The sequence below is a fragment of the Tauraco erythrolophus genome, chromosome 18, assembly GCF_009769465.1.
Source record: "Tauraco erythrolophus isolate bTauEry1 chromosome 18, bTauEry1.pri, whole genome shotgun sequence".
Lineage (NCBI taxonomy): Eukaryota > Metazoa > Chordata > Aves > Musophagiformes > Musophagidae > Tauraco > Tauraco erythrolophus.
The window spans coordinates 1935556-1954987 of NC_141482.1; the positions used below are offsets into that span (position 1 = coordinate 1935556).

Below are 19432 nucleotides of genomic sequence, written 5' to 3' on the forward strand. Positions count from 1 at the left end.
GACCATACGTTCTTGTGTTAAGATTCAGGTGGGTCCTCTTTGAATCTCTGACTCTCATTTCTTCTTGGCTGTGAAGAGAGTTTTGCTACTTAGCTCTAGTCAGAAAGGGGGGAAATTCAAGCTCTAGTGTTTAGCCTCTGGTTTTACTAACTTCTTTCAAGATAACGTCCCTTTAGATACACTCCACTGCCTTCCAGTTTAGTGCTAAATTATACTTTAGAAAACCAACCTGTCGATACTCTTTCCTGCATGTCACGTTTTTATAGGCTGTTTCTGTTACTTCACAGCTTTGATGTCAGGAGGACTCTTTCCTTTTGTTTAGAAGTCCAGGCCTTTTAGCAAATCTCAAGCTGTTCATCTCCACTGCTGAGTTTGTCTTTTCTCATGCAGTGACAGTCTGGATGGAGTATTGGCCATGTCCAGAGCTGTTAGGGAGCTGCCAAAGAGGGACTTTGGTGACTGGACTGAGAAATATGTGGGTGCAGGGTATATCATGTAGATACCTAGAGCTCCCTTCATGTTTTCACCACACCAAATATGGTGACATTTCTAAAGTACTTAGGATCAAAATAGAGTAATGCTACAATTCCTTTTCTGAAAGACTCAAAGATCTGTTGCAAGAATTCATCAGAGCATTGTTTTTCAAAGGAAATCTGCACTTAAAGTGTTGATCAGTCTGAGAGAGCCCAGAGAACAAGAACCTGCAGGAACAGTTCCTGCAGGAAAAGATTTCTCAGATTTGCACAGAGAAGACTGAGGATACCATACCATTTTGAAATGTGCTGCTTCAGAAGAAAGGGAATAAACTCTGTGTTTTGTGATAGAGAGGGCAGGGAGAAAGGCGTTTAAATTGCATCAGAGGAGTCTTGCTTGAGAGAAGTTTTAAGAACAAGTTTATCAGGAATGTCATCGACTCATAGAATGGTTTGGGTTGGAAGGCACCTCAAAGATCATCCAGTTCCAGCCCCCCTGCCATGGGCAGGGACACCCTCCACTACACCAGGTTGCTCAAAGCCCCATCCAACCTGGCCTTGAACACTTCCAGGGATGGGGCAGCCACAGCTTCTCTGGGCAACCTGGTCCAGTGCCTCACCACTCTGAGTGAAAAATTTCTTCCTTATATCTAATCTAAATCTGCTTTCTATCAGTTTAAAGCCATCACCCCTTGTCCTATCACTACACACCCTTGGAAAAAGTCCCTCTCCAGCTTTCCCGTAGGCCCCCTTTAAGTACTGGAAGGCTGCTAGAAGATCACCCCGGAGCCTTCTTTTCTCCAGGCTGAACAGCCCCAACTCTCTCAGCCTGTCTTCATAGCAGAGGTGCTCCAGCCCTCGGATCATCTTCGTGGCCCTCTTAGGCATTTAGTTGATCCTGCCTTAAGGTGAGGGAATGGGCTACATGGCCTAAGCAAAGGCACCAGGGGAGAGGAAGACTGCACAGCCACGCTCGGTTCTGTTAGGCTGTGCCCCAGCAAAGACCTGTACATGGCCGTAAACACAGCAGTTGGTGAACTTGCTAGGCTGGGGCACAGGATAACATGCAAACCCACAGTTCACAATTCTCCTCGTTACCATTGTTCAGAGACGTGTATGTCACAACATGCAGCTGATTACCAAGCTGATTCAGGAGCTTCCTTCTCCTGTCCCGAGTTCCTGGCCGTTTGTGAGTGGGTGAAACAGAAAAAAGCCTTACAAAACTGCTGTTGATGCTTGTGTTGTTAAGCCAGAGTCATTTCTCCAAACCAGTATAACATAGCCCCAGAAGTAGTTGCTCTGGAGCGACTGAGGAGGCAGGAATGAGTGGCCAAGTGCAGGGATAGCAGGGAGCTCCGAGCAGGCTTTGCCCTTGGAGGTATAAGGCGTCATCACGCCTGGATGGCGTGGCACTGAGCCACTGAGCCACCTCGCAGCAGTCGACAAGGGGGGTCAGCTCCCACGGCTGGTGTTGGAGCCAGTCCGTCGGCACTGGGGGAGTACCGACAGCTGAGGCTGTCGTGGGAAACTGCTACATCTCGCGTAAGATGGGCTGAGTTGTAGGTGCTCCTGTTCCTTTTCAGGCATCCTTTCATGTAATTTTCTTCCAACCTAATCTCTCTGCGTGACTTAAACACAGCGTAAATTCTCCAACCTAACCAGTGTCAGGTAGTCAGCTTTCTAAAGATAGTTTGGAATAATTTTGCTTTCATGGTTTGACAAAGATGAGTCAGTATTTGACTAAACTACAGAACAGATTCTGTAGTGAAACGATAAAATGTTTCACACTGCGTTGATTTAATTAGAAGGTTTATAGTCTTTAAAGAGTCTGTGTCTTTTAAACCTCAAGCAGCAGGTGTCGTAACAAACTACCAAATTTTCAAATAAACTGCAAAATTCCATGATCTCACTCGTGGTGCTGCAGAACAGCTCTGACAGCACTGTGCATCCAAACACAGAGCTGCCTTTTAGGCTTCGTGGGTAGCAGGCTTTACTCTCTGCACCACTCCAGTCCTGCTCATCAGTGACCAGTTGTTCACTGTTGGTCTGTGCACTGCTCTCTCCTGCTTCACCACCACGGAAGGCAGACTGGATAGGAACCAGTATTTACGCTCGGGAGGAGGTTTTCTTGCCAAGCACTCTTACTCTCCCACTCCCCCAATTGTATATTCAGCAAGAGAAGTATAAAAATGCTTTTCTTAGCCCAAAATTAGTCCTTTAAAGTGAGTCTTTTTCTCTTTGACTTGTTAAGAGTTGGTAAAAATTTGGGATATAATAACTTGTACTAATTAACTTTTTCATACAGGCCGATTATGTAAATGCACGAGAGGAACAAAGGTTTTGAAACTGGTGGAAGTCAGACAGCGCTCTGTGCGTTTGTTTTTGTGGAAGGAGCGGTAACTGGACAGCTGTTGGCTGATTTCTGGACCACTGTTTTAGCAGAAAGCTTTGTCATCTTTCTGTGAGCAAGATGAGGATTCGTTTCTTGATACCATCTCAATTACATTTGTTTGCTGGGACAGTGATGCTGTTGGACAGACACTGAGTTACCACTGCCACAATATAAACCTTGGGAATGCTCACCCAGCTCTGTTTCCTGAGACAGAAATTGCCACAGTCTTCCCAACATTCCCTTTGCTGGCTGCTGCCCTTCCCCTTCTCTACCCACCCTCTGCCCAGATTCTCTCAGTCACTCCATCCTTTGATCATTGGTCTACTTGTCACACCTTGGACCCTCTCTCCAGTCTTCTGACCTCATTCCACCCAGCTTGTGTTGGAGCCTGAGCTCTGTCTTGTATGGCCAGTGTCATTTTCAGAGGCTCTCCATCTAGAAGTCGGATTCTGGTCCATGGGCTTTTCTTCTTTCAATTTTGGTGTCTCAGTTGAATGACCCTTGTATGGTACTTAAACGTGTGGTGCTAATCAGAAAAAAGAATACTGGACTAATGCAGTTTTTGTTACCTTCCGTCTGTTTTGTCTCTGTGATTCATTGCTGCCAATAAGTTTTGCTTCTTTTGCAGGTTAAAAAAAAATAAATCTTTCCTTCACTAATCAGTAGATGAGAAAGAATCCATCATAAAGATTGGCATTTATGGTTCAGCTCAGCAGACAAGCTTCACGTGTTTATAATTCTCCTTATTGGGCTGGTATTCACAGATCACCAAATACTTTTAATGCCCATAAGGAGGTGCAGATCTTATGTCCACTGAAGAAATGAACAGGTGAAAAATGATAATTTTTACTTCCTAACTCTTGTGGCACATGCACTGCTTCAAAGTGACCTCCAGGAGCTCCGCTCTGTTGCTTTCACATAAGCTGAGAGAAGAATTTCCCATGAGCGGTTTCCCACCCGTAGCATGGCTCTGTGCAAAGCTGTGACTTCTTTCTGCTCCAGTGTGTGAGCGTCGCCTTGTCTACAGTAACTCAGTCAGTCCTGGACAGGCGCTTCTGACGGGTGACACCGGAGCAGAGCTGATTGATGAGGTAGAGAAGGTGGGACTGCTGATGGGGCTGGTCTCTTAGCTTAGTGAGCGATTAGCCTGTATTTCAGTTCACGCTGTTTAGAGATCATAGAATCACAGAACGGTTTGGGTTGGAAGGGACCTCAAAGATCATCCAGTTCCAGCCCCCTGCCATGGGCAGGGACACCCTCCACTACACCAGGTTGCCCAAAGCCTCATCCAACCTGGCCTTGAACACTTCCAGGGATGAGGCATCTACAACTTCTCTGGGCAATTTTTGTTCTGATTATTTATTGTTTAGACAGAACAGCAGCAGCGAAGTTCAAGTGGCTTTAATGCTTAAAAAAAAAAAAAGTAAACCAACTCAACCTGGTGTTCTTATTAAGATCCCACGATGCACGCACTTGTGAGTCCTTCTAGCATGGGCTCTGTGTAGGGGTTTTGCCAAATGGTTGGATGTGTATCCAAAGACCCCTGTAGCTGAAATAATTTAGTTCATTGCTAATGTGAATTTGGGTGAAGTCTATAACTTACTTAAGCTTTCCCAGCTTGGCTAGTTTGGACTCTTACAGCACTTTAGTGTACTAAGCTGAGTTACAGCTGGCGTGTAGCCTAGGGTTAGACAAGACATTTGTTCCTGCTCCAAGGGGTGATATGTTCTTAAGACTGAGGAATTCAGGTTGCAGTACTGTTTAGCTAGATTACAGTGCTATCAGACAGAATAGAGTCCACTGTCACTCTTCTGTAGGTGGATTGGCCAAAATCCAGCAGATACAGCAATTGAGTACAGAATAGAAAAGTTCGTGGTAGTTTATTTTAAAAAAAGAAAACAAACAAAACCAGAAAAATCTTTGTGTGTTTTTTTTTCCTGATCACAAAAACACATACTGTAAGGAGAATCTTAAATGAGCTGAAATAGATTTAATTTACTTTTTAGATTTGAAGGAAAACTAGAAGCTGTGAATTTGTTGTTTGTGTTCTTGCAGGATGTGTCTGGTACGAATGAAGCAGGAGGGTCGCACAGGAAAATACATGTGTCGCTATATCGTTCACTGCATGTGGGAGGATGTTGAACAGCGTGGTAAGGTGATGGGGGTAAGTCATCTCTGGTCGTCTTGATGGTACACATCTTTCAATGCTTTTGTAGCTTTGCATATTTTAGAAGAGTGCCTAAGAATCAACCTGTAGCTGCTTGTTTATTAGCTTAAGCTGGTGCATGTAGCCTTGCTCCGGACCATTTGTTCCCACAGCTCTATGCCTGTTGTATTGAGCCACTGATCTTGTTTCTGAAACTGCACCATGGCCTGAATGGAGATACTGATTTGTGTGAAAGTAATTAATTTTCCACGTGGTTTGCCATGGGATTGCAGAAACGGATGCTGTTATAACAGAATGGGCGTTTGTGGATAGGAATAAGCAGCTGAGGGAGGGAGATTTATGACTAGTGTCAAATATGTAAATGCAACTTCAGTAATTCCAGCAGAGCTTTGAGTTTTCTCTGTATCTAGGATCGTGAGAAAAAGGAAATTTAAGGGGCAAGGTGTTTATGTTAAGCTCCTGAACATGACTATAACCAGTCATTAGTTCATTTTTCATTTTGGTTTCTTAGTATAACTAGTCTTTATCACAAAGGAAACGTCGTAAGGAGAGAGTAGCTCCAAGGATAGTTCGTTTGCAAGTTAGAAGGAAGAACAAGGTTGGATCTTTGGCCTATTCTGAGGAAGGTTGTGCTAGTTAGTTGTAATGGTAATGTCTGGCCTTAAAGTCTGTAAGTGCATTTCTCCAGCCTTGTGTTGGTGATAGTCTCCAGAGAAGGCAGTGCAGAAGCAGTGGAAGTAAGAGAGAGTTTCCATAACCCCAGTATCACAGTGGTGACAGGAGACCTGGTACACTTGAGGATGCCTATGTTCAGAGTGCTTCTCGTGGGAGAATAAGACTGGGAAAGATCTCTTATGTTTTGGAAAAAGAAAAGAATTGCTCAGTTATGAATAGAGGTTTGTTTGTGATTAAAATAAATTAGGCTGTTAGAGAAGTGACAGTTTTCATATCGCGATAATGACGTATCGTCAGGTCTTAGCTGTCAGCCAGATAAGCAAAGGAGAGGCTGCTGGGGTATTCCCACTGGTGACAAACAAAGGAATTAACCAGTGGTTTGGGACTTGATACGCAATCACATTAGTAATTCAATAAGCTTCTCTCTGATCTTTTATTTTGTATGTGGTTTTAGAAGGTGCTGATTCTGGTGTAACTTCAGTTATTCCATCAGCAATAGCTTTTTCCCCCAATTTCTGTTGGGAATTTCGTAGTTTTACGATGTTGCAGCTCGCTTTTAAAGACAAGTCATCCTCTTAGTCGTCTCTGGATTAAATCTAAATTCAGGCATCTTAAAATTTCTTGCTACATTAATGGACTTACATAAATTCCAATATGGGAATCTCCACTTTCCTGGTCAGCTGCCATACAGCAGTGGGAGTGAGCCTAGACAAATTAGATGATAGTACCAGAGAAAAAGATGGAATGAAATAGCTTACACATTTTTGTCCTTATCTGATACCTGCCGTGTTATATCCGTGGTTGATTCTGCCTTCTGTAGGAACTGGGCACAGCTCAGGTCTTCATTCTGGGTGTAAATTTAAGGCTGCTCCTCTTGAAAAGCAGAAAAAACCCCAACCCTACCCCAGCCAAACACTCCGTCTCCGAAAGCCCCCCAAAATCTCTTCAGGGATCTTTTGATTCCATGTTAGTACAGGGAGAACCCGGCTTTGGAACAAAATATTATTTCTCTGTCCTTTTGACCCTAATTTTGCCTTATATGAACTAACCTCAAATGCCATCTTGTAGTTTTCCTTGCAGGTCTGGAAGCAGCAGGAAACAGCCAAGAGAAGCAAAGCGTGCTTACGAGCATGCAGAACTCAAAAGTGAAGCATGGTTCAAGTTAGACCTGTATGGAGATTTTTTTTTTTGTAAACTCTAAGGGAAAAAAAGATAGTGCTTACAGTCAGTTCTTTGTAAAGGAAGGCACAGGGTTTCCATTTCTGCAAACTGAACTATTCCATTGCTCCCCAGGATTTCCCAAAGTGTAAAAAAACCCCAGTGTCCTTATTTTTTCATCCAGTCTGGAGCCTCAAAAGTTAATATGTGCGTATGATAATGGTATAGTTGCTGTGTGATGCAACTCTAAGGAGATGTTAAGTTTTTGAGTGTCATTCATTCTCTGCCTTGGCAGGTTAGGCATCTTTTCAGTTTCTCCTTGAATTTAAATTTCGCAGTCTTTGTAATAATGATCATGCAATGTAGTAATGAGCATGCTTAGTTTGCAATGGTATGATTCCTGCAATCTACTTTTGACTGTAACCTAGTGTTAACATACCTTTTATGTGGCAATAGTTGATGCTTAAATGAAGTATGTACACATTTAAAGGCTTGATCTCAGAAACAGTTACATCTGTGTGTATATTTAATATAGTTTTGCTGCACAGAGGCCCATTGATTTTAATGAGACTCCTTGTGAGAGAACGTGAACTCTTGAGGTAACAGCTAACCAGACCAGGCACTAAGGGCGTGTAAGAAAGCATAGTGAGCTCTCCTAGATTGTAAACTTGGAAATTAGGACGGTTCTCTTCCCCATAATGTTTGTGAAGGCATAGGGCTTTCATAATCTTATCGTGATGTGGGGTTTTTTCCATCTTTTAATTATTCCTAATCTTTCAGTCGTTATATTGTCAAGATGAATGAACTTTTTAGTCTCTTCTCGTAGTATTTATTGTGTTAGATGAAAAGAATTTAATGCACTGGATGTCTGAAGAGGTCAGCTGCTCCCTTGCTCCTTGTCATTGCTTTATTTTCCTTCCTCGGTGCTAGTCATAGCACATAATATACCACTTCACCCGTGCCCCTGCATGGGCAGTTCCTCTATCTTCCATACTTTTCCACTCTTCTTCACTTACTTTCCTCCCCTTCACATAGATGTACCCTGATAGAACTCTTTCTCACATCTCAGCTTTAGCAATTGCAAGGAGTTTTAAGTGGTAAATAAATAAAGGGCAGTTACCCTGGGTGTTAGATTCTACTTACTGGTCTGGATGTATTTATCCCTAATGGTTCTTTTAAAATGAAGCTGAGGTAATGACAAAGGGTTTGTGAGCTGACTGAGGAATACGTATAACAGCTATTTATTTTCCAATAATTTAGTCCTGCAATCAGTATATATTCTACCTCCAAGGGAAGATAGTTAAATATATCAACATAAGAATATTAGATAAAAAGAAGGTGACATTAATGTTCCTTGTTGCTGCATTACAATTTCAGAATCTGAGCCTTTCTCAGAAGTTAAATGAAAAGAAACTTTACTGAATACCTTTAGGGCACTAAGTTACCATCGGCTTACCTTCTAGGAGGTTAGGAAATTCCATTCCCTGCTTTTTCTCTCATGCAGGGTATCAAAGATCAATATTCAACTCCGATTGGTACGTGTGGTATAAGTGACAGAGCACCTGTATGAAGTTGCTAGTTGGATGCAATTAATTTAGCTTGTTGACAGACGAAGCTGCAGTTCTTCAGCTCATTTCCATATCCAGCAACGATTCCAACACTTGAAAATGGATACTATATTCCTGAATTGATATTGATGGTTTATTAAAATATACCATCTGCTCTTAAATATACAAGTTCACTGGAGCCGAAAGTGATAGAATGTAAGGCATTTTAACTACTAATTTACATCAGCTCCAACTCCAAATGGAGTTTGTATTATTTCAAAACCTGGTTGTTAAAATTGCTGAGATCTAAATCTCAGCTACAAAGTTTTGGGACCTGTTAGCCTGAGCTCCTTCAGCACTCCTGAATGTCGGCAAGAGTCAGAAACCAAAACTTGACACAGCTGTAAAAACACACAGAGAGCCTGTGGCCTCAGCAAATTCTACTGGAGCAGGCATATTTCAGATATAAATTTTACTCTGCTGTCCCGAGTCCTAATGAAGTCAGTTTCTTTTGGTGGGTTTGCAGCCAGGTGTGTCCAGTTCTGTGGCTAACCAGTGCTCTTTACTTAATTTTTCCACTAGTGACATTTCTATCAAATTTTAAAAACAAACAGAAAAATTGGCTTGATGCAATGGCCCAAAGTGTTAATAGTAACATTAGGCTGGGTAGAAGGCTTCCTTTCGATCCTGCTCTGCCAGAGGTCTCCTCCTCGTGCCTTACAGGGACTAGGTTTGTGTTGTGCAAACTGGCAGCTGCCTCATCAGTTTGTGAGGGGGATTCAGGGGATTCAGTGAGTACTAGAAATTGCTGCTCTTTGTCTTCTTTAGCCACCTGAATATTGCCCTCACTGACCTGAGCGGTGTATTTTAGTAACTGCGTGTACATAAAAGCAGTTGTTACAAGTTTAAGTGTGTTTCAGTACCCTTGGGTGAAGCTGCAGAATTGATCAGAAGGACTCGACGATGCTGCAGTTTCCTGGCATGGGGATTTCGGCTGATAATCAGACAATGGATATGAGGCTAAAAAGAAAGACAGACATTCCTCCCCCCCGCCCCCCCCCTCTTAAAAAAAAACCCCACCAAAACATTTTAACAGCATTAGTCTTGTGTGTTGTGGTGGCATTCTGCTTCTGAAATGAGTAAGTGTATTTCAGTGCAAAGTAACAATTGATTTTATAACCATATATGTTCTAAAAGCTGCCAAAGAGATAAGAATAGGAGGGGCTGTCAGGCCCAGCGTGCCAAACCTGTTTTGATTTATCTTAATCTCACTTTCCTGTTTTCCCACCAGACCACTTAGACCCCTGCCCCCTTTTTTTTTCCAGGAACACATCTAGGTGTCTTTTGAGCTCGTTTATTGGCTTGCTGTGCACAGCACAATGCAGTCTTTGTTATACTTTTAGCTCGAGCTGTTTGTACACGGTGACCCATAATTTGCTCCCAGTTACACTGGTGTACATCTGAAGCGGCGCCGTCGGAATCAATAACGTGGTTCACATCAGGGTAACCGAGAGCAGAATTTAGCTCTGTGAACTTGAACGCCGTCTTCTGTCTCGATGCTCTTTTCGCAATTAGAAGACTTGAGATGATTAAAAATGCTGTTTTACCTTACAGTAGCTACAAAACTTCCTAAACTTGATGCAGTTTAAGTTATTCTGTCTGTGGAGGACGAAACGTCTGGCGCTTCTAACTGGACTCAGAAATCATGGTCAGAGCGAGACGAGTAAGATTTAGATGAAGAAAAGACAGGGGGTAAAATCCATAGAATTTTAAAATAGAACTTGATTTTTGTATGAATAGAACTATTGTTGATTTCCCTACAGTGGGAAGCGACTGAACTCAAATACTCAGGGGGTCCTTTTCAGGCCTGTCTCTAAAATCCCATGGGAAGTCCTGGAGCCAATTTGGGATGCACAGAACGGGAACTACATTATCGTGGTAGGACAGGGGCAGAGCTGGGGCAGAAGGAAGGTGTGTGCAGTGTTCTGGCGGTGCAGTGGAGGAGGGAGGTGAGATGGAGGAAATGTGCTGAAGCGAAATATTCTAAGTAGTGATTTTGTTTGAGGAAATGGGTTGAGATATGAGATAGAGGATAGTGTTTAGTACAGTTGAAAAAGGCTTTTAAAAACCTATAAAGAGGGAAAGTTTTCGTTTCAAATGGTCTATGTGTATTTTGAAATGTGTAACTTTACTAGGACATTTTAAGGAGAAAAATGTTATGAGTTTTTTAATTACTATTTAGCAAATATAATATATAAAATCTTACTAGTTTCTAGTGTTCCCTTTTAAAAAAAAAACCAAAAAAACAACAAACTTGCCGAGGTAGTGAGATACAGAATTCCTGTGTGTGTTTTTTGTGCTTTTTTTGTTTAACAGAATACCAGGCATTGTATGCTATGTTTTAACTGAACATAGTGTTTTAAGAACATCACAAAAGAAACAGTTCATCAACCCTTGATCCTTTCTCGGAGAGCTCGAAAGTTCACAGAAATTTCCAGTATTTTGTCATTTCATAAATGAATAATAATAATACCAGGTGCTGTTCCATACTAAGTTCAGCAAATTAATTCTGGAAATCCTAACAGCTTAAATATGCAGGGAAATGTATGTGTATGGAATGTTACCTTGAAAATATCTCAACCGTGATGAGGTCTGGAACAAACAGTATAGATGATGATGCAAATTTAGCTGTACCAGGTCATGGAGTTTTGAAATAAGGATCTTTCTCCTGTTGTTTTTAACGTAGTTGTTCTAGAACCAGCGCCCGTGGAACCAACACACCTGGCTGTCTGAAATACAGGCATGTTTGGGGCATGCCAAAGATACCTGGTGTTGAAATCAAGGTATAATATAGGTTTGGGTTCTTTTCAACTGGCCTGCCTCTGTTTTCTGTAGAGTCTGGCATAAAAAAATCAATTTAAATTTCCCAGATGTGTTGGATCCTGTTACTGTAAGGTCAGTGTCCTTGGCCTGTTCTGTGCCTCTCTCTGGTGCCTGCAAGAACCATGCTGGAAGCTGCCTTATAGCACCTTTTCTAGAAATACCTTTCCCATTGTTCCCCATGTTCTGCACCAGTGGGACTCACATGCCAAAACTGATTTTACCATGTAGTGCTTGTAGGTGTTAAGTGCTGCCCCGTGTTCCTCAAACTCTCCAGAACGCGGTGTAGTTGCCAAAATTCAAATGTTGAGCAGTGACATTACTGCTCGCCACGACTGCATTATTTTTATTTTGACAATGTAGAGATGATGGTGGAAGTGGGAAAATGATCTTTATGGAACCTGCTGCAGCCTCCAGGCTCAGCAGAACGGGTAGCAGCTGTGGTGTCACTGTTGCCTGGCTCCTGCCAGCGCTCCGTGCATCGCTCACCATCCACTTTGTGATTTGCCTGTGGTCAATGCAGGGTTAAGTAACATACTGTTATGTATTTTATAAATGTATTTTGGACATTGAGATTATGAGCTGCCTGTCCTTTTGGAGTTTGCCCCAGAATTCCTCAACTGAGATCAGCTGCTCTGCTTGGCTAAGCCTTTGGAGACTCTTGGGAGCAAGGTATCTCATGTTGTAGTTGGAATTCTTTTTTACCAACACTAAGCTGCTGCAGTGAAAACACAAATTAACTTCTAGGCTCCTTCGTAAATATGGAAAAATAGCAAGAACAATGTCTCTTGTAAAACCAGAGTAACCAAACAAACCATGGAGAGATTCTATGTTGTTCCCAATACATCTTAATCCTATTTTTGCTCGTGCTTTTTGCTGTTGGTAGAATGTCACTGATATCTTCTGCTTCCTCTTCAGGAATGAGCAGCTTAACTTTTCCTGATGTTTTTGGTGCCTGCCTGCCTTGAAAGACAGTAACATAAGCATCAGTTAAGGTTTTGATACGGTGCAGGGGTTTGAGAGGCTGCTCGTTCCCTTCCCCTCGCGCAACTGCTTTTCGGGTCTCTGGCAGACTCAGCAGCACCCACGTGTTGTGGCCTCGATTAAAACAGTGTGCAGCTGCCGTTGGCTCTCCCAGCTCACCAGTTGCCACCTTCTGTAGTGTCTCTGGCTGTTCCCTTCCTCCTCTATCAGGAGGCTCCAGTTGCAGATACCAGATGGTGTTTGGTAACTGCTGCTGACAAGGAGAGGTTGGTTGGTTTTCCGTACGGATCCAGCTTCCAAATGCTCATTCTGGCTAAACCAAGGCGTGTTGAAGGGCTGTGTTTTGCACAGACTCTGGACTTGTCTTCACGGGGCACAGATAGCACAAGTGGGGTCTGCTCAGTACTTGGGATCTCTTCTCTAACGTTTATTTGGGGGATGGATTAGTAACTTTGTTTTATTGCTTTGTTTCCGAAAGCAAAACATGAGTACAGCTTTAGGGACTGCAGTGATTGCTTCCAGGAGAGAAAGAGGCACAGCGTGCAAGAGAAATTATTTTCTGGTTTCTCTGTGACAGCCAATGCACTCAGGCTAATAGGATCTTCATCAAGCTTATACAACTGTGGTAATTAGTCCTCTTCTCTCTCAGTCCTGCTATCCTGTTAGAAGACCGTGGTCCTGTTCTCTGGGCTGCCTTCCTTGCTTGACGCTTTCGTTTTCTCAGGTGCAGTGAAAGTTTACTTCCCCAGTGGTTGTTTTGCCCTGTGGTACACTGCTTGTGTTACTGTTTTCAGGTATGCCTAATTTTGGCATTTACCTGCAGTATATAAGCAATTACTTAAGATCTGAATTCATTGCACCCATTCTGAATAGCTTTTTTCCCCTCCTTGTCCTTGGTCCTTTTTGTTACCCTGATGCCCGAATTCACTGGAGCTTGTATCTGATTCCCTTTTAATTTCCCCTCTTCCAGTATGTCACAGCCATCTCCCTTCCTACTCCGTATCCTATAGAGATACCAGTTCATCTCTCTACCTGTTCTTACCTCCTGTTAATTCTCTTTGTTTCCTTGGAGGACCCTTTTCTGTATGTCAGACCGACTGGCACCATCACCTCTCTCCCTTCCCTTGTATTCCTTCATGTTCAGCTAATCGTTTTACAACCATCAGTGCCCGTCGTGCCTGCTCTCCACCCCTGGCATGCTGCTTCACTGATTCAGTGGTTACACGCTGCCTTTATTCCAGATGTTCGTCCAACAACCTCCTGTTGAAGAGGTCCACGATGGAAGCTCTGGATCTGTCCTCTTGAGTGCTTGCTTCAAACCCACCCTTGTACGTTGAAGTGTCTTCATGACTTTGCTTCTTTCAACTCCAGGTCTTTCTTTTCTCCTTCAGTTCCTTCATTTCTTTATCTGAACACTTGCTTTCCCATCCTAAATCCCAGTTGCATATTTGCCATTCTCAGTGCTTTCCTCTGCTAGTATCCTCATGCCTCATCTTTTTCTCTCTCTGACCTAGACATCACTCGTGTGTCTTCCGAAAACTGCCACAAGGATCATCTCTCTGGCTTGTTGCTCACTATGGCTTTACATCTCCTGACTGTCTCCACTAGTGGGTTTTTTTGCTTTTGTACCCTGTAGTATGTCCTGGGGGAGTGGGTTGGCAGTCTGCCCGCGCTGGCAGTCTGGGTCAGCTTCTCCTGCAAGCAGCTCTGTGCCATGTTAATTGTCAAACTCCTTCAAAGGCCAGTCTTAAATTCTGCTGCAGACACAATGTTTTCATGTTTGCAGTGCACATAGTACAGTGCCTTGCAGCCTGGCTAGGTAAGTGGGTTGCAAATGTGTGTATTTTCCTGTTGGAGTTCAGTTTATTTTGTTACTTCATTTTCTGGCTTTTCTGGCCCGTTTTATCTGTTTATAAAACTGGCAGCTGGATGAAGCCCTTATTTTCAACTGCTTTTGCTAACAACTCCCACAGTAGAAGAAATGATAATGATCAGGAAGTACAAATGTAATACATTAAATAATTCCAGTGCTCGCTTTCATACTTGCTTGCTTCTTTGATTTCTTTTACTGCTTTAGTATAAGCAATGGCATATGATACTTTTGTACACGTGTAGGCAGACTAATGTGCTTCTCTGCTTTCCATTCTGGTTTGAGAAGCTCAATAGATTCTTTCTGTTCCCTTGTCTGTCCTCAGTTGTTGTGTTTTCCTCTTCTGTTTCTGGTCATACACAGCACTTGCTGTATCTCTGTTGATATTAAATAGGTAATTATCATTACACTTCTGTAAGAATGTAAATGTTGTTGTTTCCGTATTCAAAGGGCAGGAAATAATGCAAAAAGGTTAAAAGATTTGACCGAAATATCAGTGTTATCTGATCTTAGAGATCTCTATTTGTTGCTAGCAAACCATACACCGTGTTGGTTTTCAAGTTAGATGGCACTGTGGGCACAAGAATGACTGCACACACAAAGGGAGATTCGGCCAGTGGTGCGGGTATCATGGATGGAAGACGGGGTCAATGCAGGATGGGTATATGTGAAACGAGCAACACTGATCTGAATTGGTTTTCTGATGAGCTGGGCTTGGATTCCATAACTCCAGATATATTTGGTAGGTGGCAGAAGGCTGGCAGGCCTGTGACTGACCGGTGGGTTTAGGGAGTGTCGCCTGAACTATTTAGACATTGGTTTCATTTGTGCTAAAAGTGCTAGCGATGCCTTCTCTCTGTAGATATTGTTTGAAGACTTTGTTTTTTAAAAGTGAGGGATGGCAGAGACCCTGTAATCGATGGAAGTCCGTGGCTAAAGCCCCAAAGGACAGAGCTATGTACCGAGGAGCTTGAAAATAATGTGTCTCATTGAGAGCATCCTAAACTCACCCTTTTGTTTTTCCTGGTTTATTATGTACTTGCAAGAGGGGAGATGGCCCATATGTAGGTTTAATCCGTGTTACTCAGGAAATGGTGTGTAAGGAAATTTTTGGCTTCTTAAAAACCTTGCCCGTGCTTTTAGGATCTTCTGAAAGTTTATTTATTCACAGCAGCATCAAGTCTGCATGAAACACAGAAGTGAGATGGAAAAGGCACAGTATCTTACCATGCAGCTTTTTCATGGTTCACTTTCCTCCTTTGCCTTTTACTTGAGGGCAGAACTAGGGTAGAGAAATAATTTTTGTTCGCTTCTGAAAGGTTACAGTAATAAAGAAACTCTTGTTAACATCAGAGTATATGGCAGGCAGGAGTTTTCACAGTCTGGCATTGTTTATTTTACCAGCAATTTGGAACCTTCTGCACTCTTAAAATATTGGCAAGAAAATATTTAGCTGTTAACTATTCTGTGGCATGCGTGTGTTTGAAGCCCTGGGGAGGAGGAGTGCTTGGGGAAATCGGGTTTTTCTCAGCTTATGATTGAAACCAGAAGGTGCAGAATATTGGTAGAAGGTGAAAGCAATGTGACTTCAAATTAGAATTTTACCCAAATGTGGAACTGATGGGCGAATGTCAAACAGGTCACGTATGAACAGGGCTGTGCTAGGAAATAGAGGGAAGTCTGATGGAGCAAACACAAATAAGCCAGTCTGCTAGAAATGAATTTGGAAGTGAGTATTTGCATTTGTCCTGGCTTCAATCACTGGATAAAGGTTGTAGCGGTACTAGGTGTTGGCATCAAGGATTAGGCTTGTTAATTGCTTACTAATTGTATGGATTCTAGCAATTGTCACCCCATTTTGAAGTGAAATAAGCTACTTTTTAAAGGAGTTTTTTAGGAGAGGAGATGTGGCTTGCTTTCTTGGAGAGGAGATGGGTGATTTGCTGTTCCCATCCAGTAGAAACTTTTTCTGGTCCCAAATTCTTGGAGAAAGAATGTGGGGGGTTTTCTTATTTTTTTTTCCCCTAGGGGAGGATGATCTATTTGATATGAGCAGGATCATTCTTCTTATTATTTCTACATAAAATTGTAGCCTCTTCCCATGAGGCTTCTAAAAGCTATGGTAAAGGTAGCAATTTTTTTTTTAATAGCACTAGCTTATTTCAGGTGAAATTCCTATCAAGTCATCAAAGTGACCTGATGATGGTATCTGGGATGGTCGAATGAGCTGTGGTGTCTTGCTGCAAGTCAGGGCAGGAAGAGATACCCAGACAGGAGAGATACCGGTCAGTATCTGCAAAGATCAGCAAAAAATGAACAGAACTAAACATACTCAGAAGTTGTTCTTCTTCTGTCAGATGAAGATCCAGTGTACTATTTCCAGCAATGACCAGAGATACTCGAGGAAAAGTATAAGAAACAGACCTGTGTGTCAGTATTTCTTCGGTGTATTCTCGGCGTTCACTAACGAGTAGTACGAGAGTTGTACGGGGAGCATCATGTTTAGTGTCTACTGACAGAAATCCTCTATGAATGTGTCGTTTGATTTTTTTACCCCTTTTTTTTTGTATTTTTTGCTCTTTAATGTCCTGTGGCAATGGCTTCTGCCACTTTAATTGTCTGGCATGAGAAAGCACTTTTACTTTATTTTTAGTGTTATTTGGTCATTTCATCAGCTTCTTTTCTACATCTTTTTTTTATAGGAAACAGCGAACAAGTAATTCCTTGTTTACCTGCTCGATACCACTCATGATTTTACCTCTTAGTCATCTTCCCGCTCGTTTCTTCCTGAATATAACTAGTGTTTCCTCATATGTCTAATGACTGAACTCTTTTCTGTGAGTTTTCTATTTCTTTTACATCTGTTCTGAGATGAAAAGGTAATAAATATGGGCAGCGTTTTATATGTAGGCACACTATGGATTTATGGGAGAGTGGGATTCTTTTGTTCTGTATTCCTCTCATACTAATTCCTAAAATTTACTTGTCTTTCTTCACTATTGAATTGTTGAACTGAAATTTTCTGGAGGTTTCTCCACAAAATCTTTTTGAGATCCATTTCCAGAATTGTAGCTGCTAAATGTGTGCACACTGTTGGTTTTTTTAATACCTACTACTAGTACCTTTATCAGCACTGAATATTACTGGTCATAATTATCTGTGATTGTTATTTTAATTTATTATTGGCAGGGGGACTGTAACTAGATAATCTTTAAGGTCCCTTCCAGTCTAAACCATTTGATGATTGTATGGTTAATGTTACCTAACATGTTTCATTTAGTTTAATGCTTTATGATCCCAGGGATTTTCTTGCTCTTGACTTCTACGGAGTTATCTTATGTGGGCAAATCATATCACATGGAGTATGATGGACTCTCAGAATGCTGGGTGCCGTGAGAAGGTGATGGAGCAGTGTGTGTTCACTGTCTCATCCAGTGAAAAAACTGGGCTACCAGATGAAATGAGCCAGTTTCAGAAGAAATGAACAGGAGGTGATGATTCTCGTCATGGGTAGTAGACCAGGGTCCTACTTGCTGAAGCATGGTGTGGATGCAGAAAGTTTACTGGACAAGTTGCTTGACATAGAGACCGTTTGAAGGTTATTATATAAACAAAAATCAAGGCTTGAGAATTGTCCTGAGCTGAAAGTGTTTGGGAGAGTACTTGGAAGAAGCATGTATCAGCTTGTAGTCTTTTTACTTTTCTCGGTGTATCTGGCTACTGTTGAAGGCAAGATACCATGTTAGCGGACCCTTGGTCTGATCCAGTGCCATGTTTGTTGTGTGTGACTCTTTCTGACAGTTACTGAGGTTTGTCTTAGTAAAGAGGTGGAGTTTTACAGGATCTCTACCTTAATAATTTATGTGCCTTTACTACTGTCATTTCCAGTGCGTTTCTAAACTTGATTGTGTAACTTCCTTTCAGTTTATCAGACTGATTTCTTGATTCTGGTGTGTTCAGAACCATGTTCATGATCAGTTTTAGGCTTTTTAAGTTTTTTAAAGAGGCATTAAAGGAAAAACCCTCTACAACTGCTCACCCTTCCAGAGAATCAGCACAACTAGACAGAGAGCACAGCAATCTGCCCTCTTTTCCCTGATCCTTCTCTTGAGGGGTTGTCAATAGCTCTGCCAGCCACGTACCGCAGGAAAAAAGTTCGGAATAAGCCCCCATATATTTAATACAGTTAGGATTGTACTGTGATCTGCTCTGCATTTACCTGCATGGCAGAGTTTCCAAATTGTCGTGGGTTAGGCCGATCCGGCAACTAAACCCACGCAGCTCTCCCAGTCCAGTAAAATGGAGAGGAGAGAAAAATGTAATAGAAGAGCTGAGGGTCGAGACAGGAACAGAGGAGCACCCACCAACCACGGTCCCGGGCAAAAGAGGCTGTTTTCTTAAAGCAAAACTATTTATTAACAGCTACCTACAAAGAGAAAAGCAAACAAATACGGTTACTTGAGAGAATAACAAGAAAACAAGGCCAGATCTTAAAACCAACACCACTTCCCCCCCTTTGCCTCTTCTTCCCGGCTCTACCTCCTCCCCCCAGCGGCGCAGGGGGCAGGGAATGGGGGGGTGCAGGTCAGTTCATTCCAAGTTGTTACTGCCGCTTCTCTTGAAGGAAAAGGAGCCCTTACACCATTGTCCCTTGCTCCAGTGGATCCCCTACTCATGGCGAAAGCGTGAATCCTGCCCGCTGAGGGGCAAATCCTTACCCCATTGGATTGCCCCAAGTGCGGGCTTTACCAGCCCTGGGCTTTTAAGGAGCTGTAGCCGCTCGCTCTGCCGTGGGTCATCAACAAACTTTTAATGCGTGGGGCGGCATAGCGACCTGAAATGTGTCTCCATAGAGACTTTAAATGCATAAATGCGTAAAATGTGTAATATGCGCCTCGACCTGTGCCCATGATTCACAATAGTCTCAGGCTCAGGCATCTCCTCTCGACGTGGGTCATCCACGGGCTGCGAGTGGGTCTCTGCTTGCCCCACCGAGGGCTGGCTGCAAGGGGCCGCTCGCAAGGGGCACTCAGCCGCGGCCACGTTGTTCCGTTCCACCTTCACTGACCTCTTCTCTGTGTGGCCGTTTCTCTTAGGTTTCAGCCCTGTCTGGGTGAACTCGGCCCGGTGGGCGCCCCGGCAGCGGGGCTCGCCCCGAGTTCCCCAAGTGGCTCTGCCGCCGCCATCCTCGATGGGGCGGGCACCGGCACGGAGCGGGCACCGGCCGGGAGCGGGGGCCATGCCCCCCTCCCTTCTCCCTGCCCCTGGGCACAGGCACACACCTTT

At 43.0% G+C, this 19432-nt stretch overlaps 1 protein-coding gene across 2 annotated transcripts in view; it reads left to right on the forward strand.

Moving 5' to 3' along the window:
- Positions 1–19432, forward strand: part of UQCC1 (ubiquinol-cytochrome c reductase complex assembly factor 1) — a 51200-nt gene that overhangs the window by 21255 nt on the left and 10513 nt on the right. For both annotated transcript variants that reach the window (XM_086622900.1, XM_086622899.1), the window contains one exon: positions 4921–5029. In XM_086622900.1, the coding sequence (XP_086479026.1) occupies positions 4921–5029 (109 nt within the window). The remainder of the gene's footprint in view (positions 1–4920; positions 5030–19432) is intronic.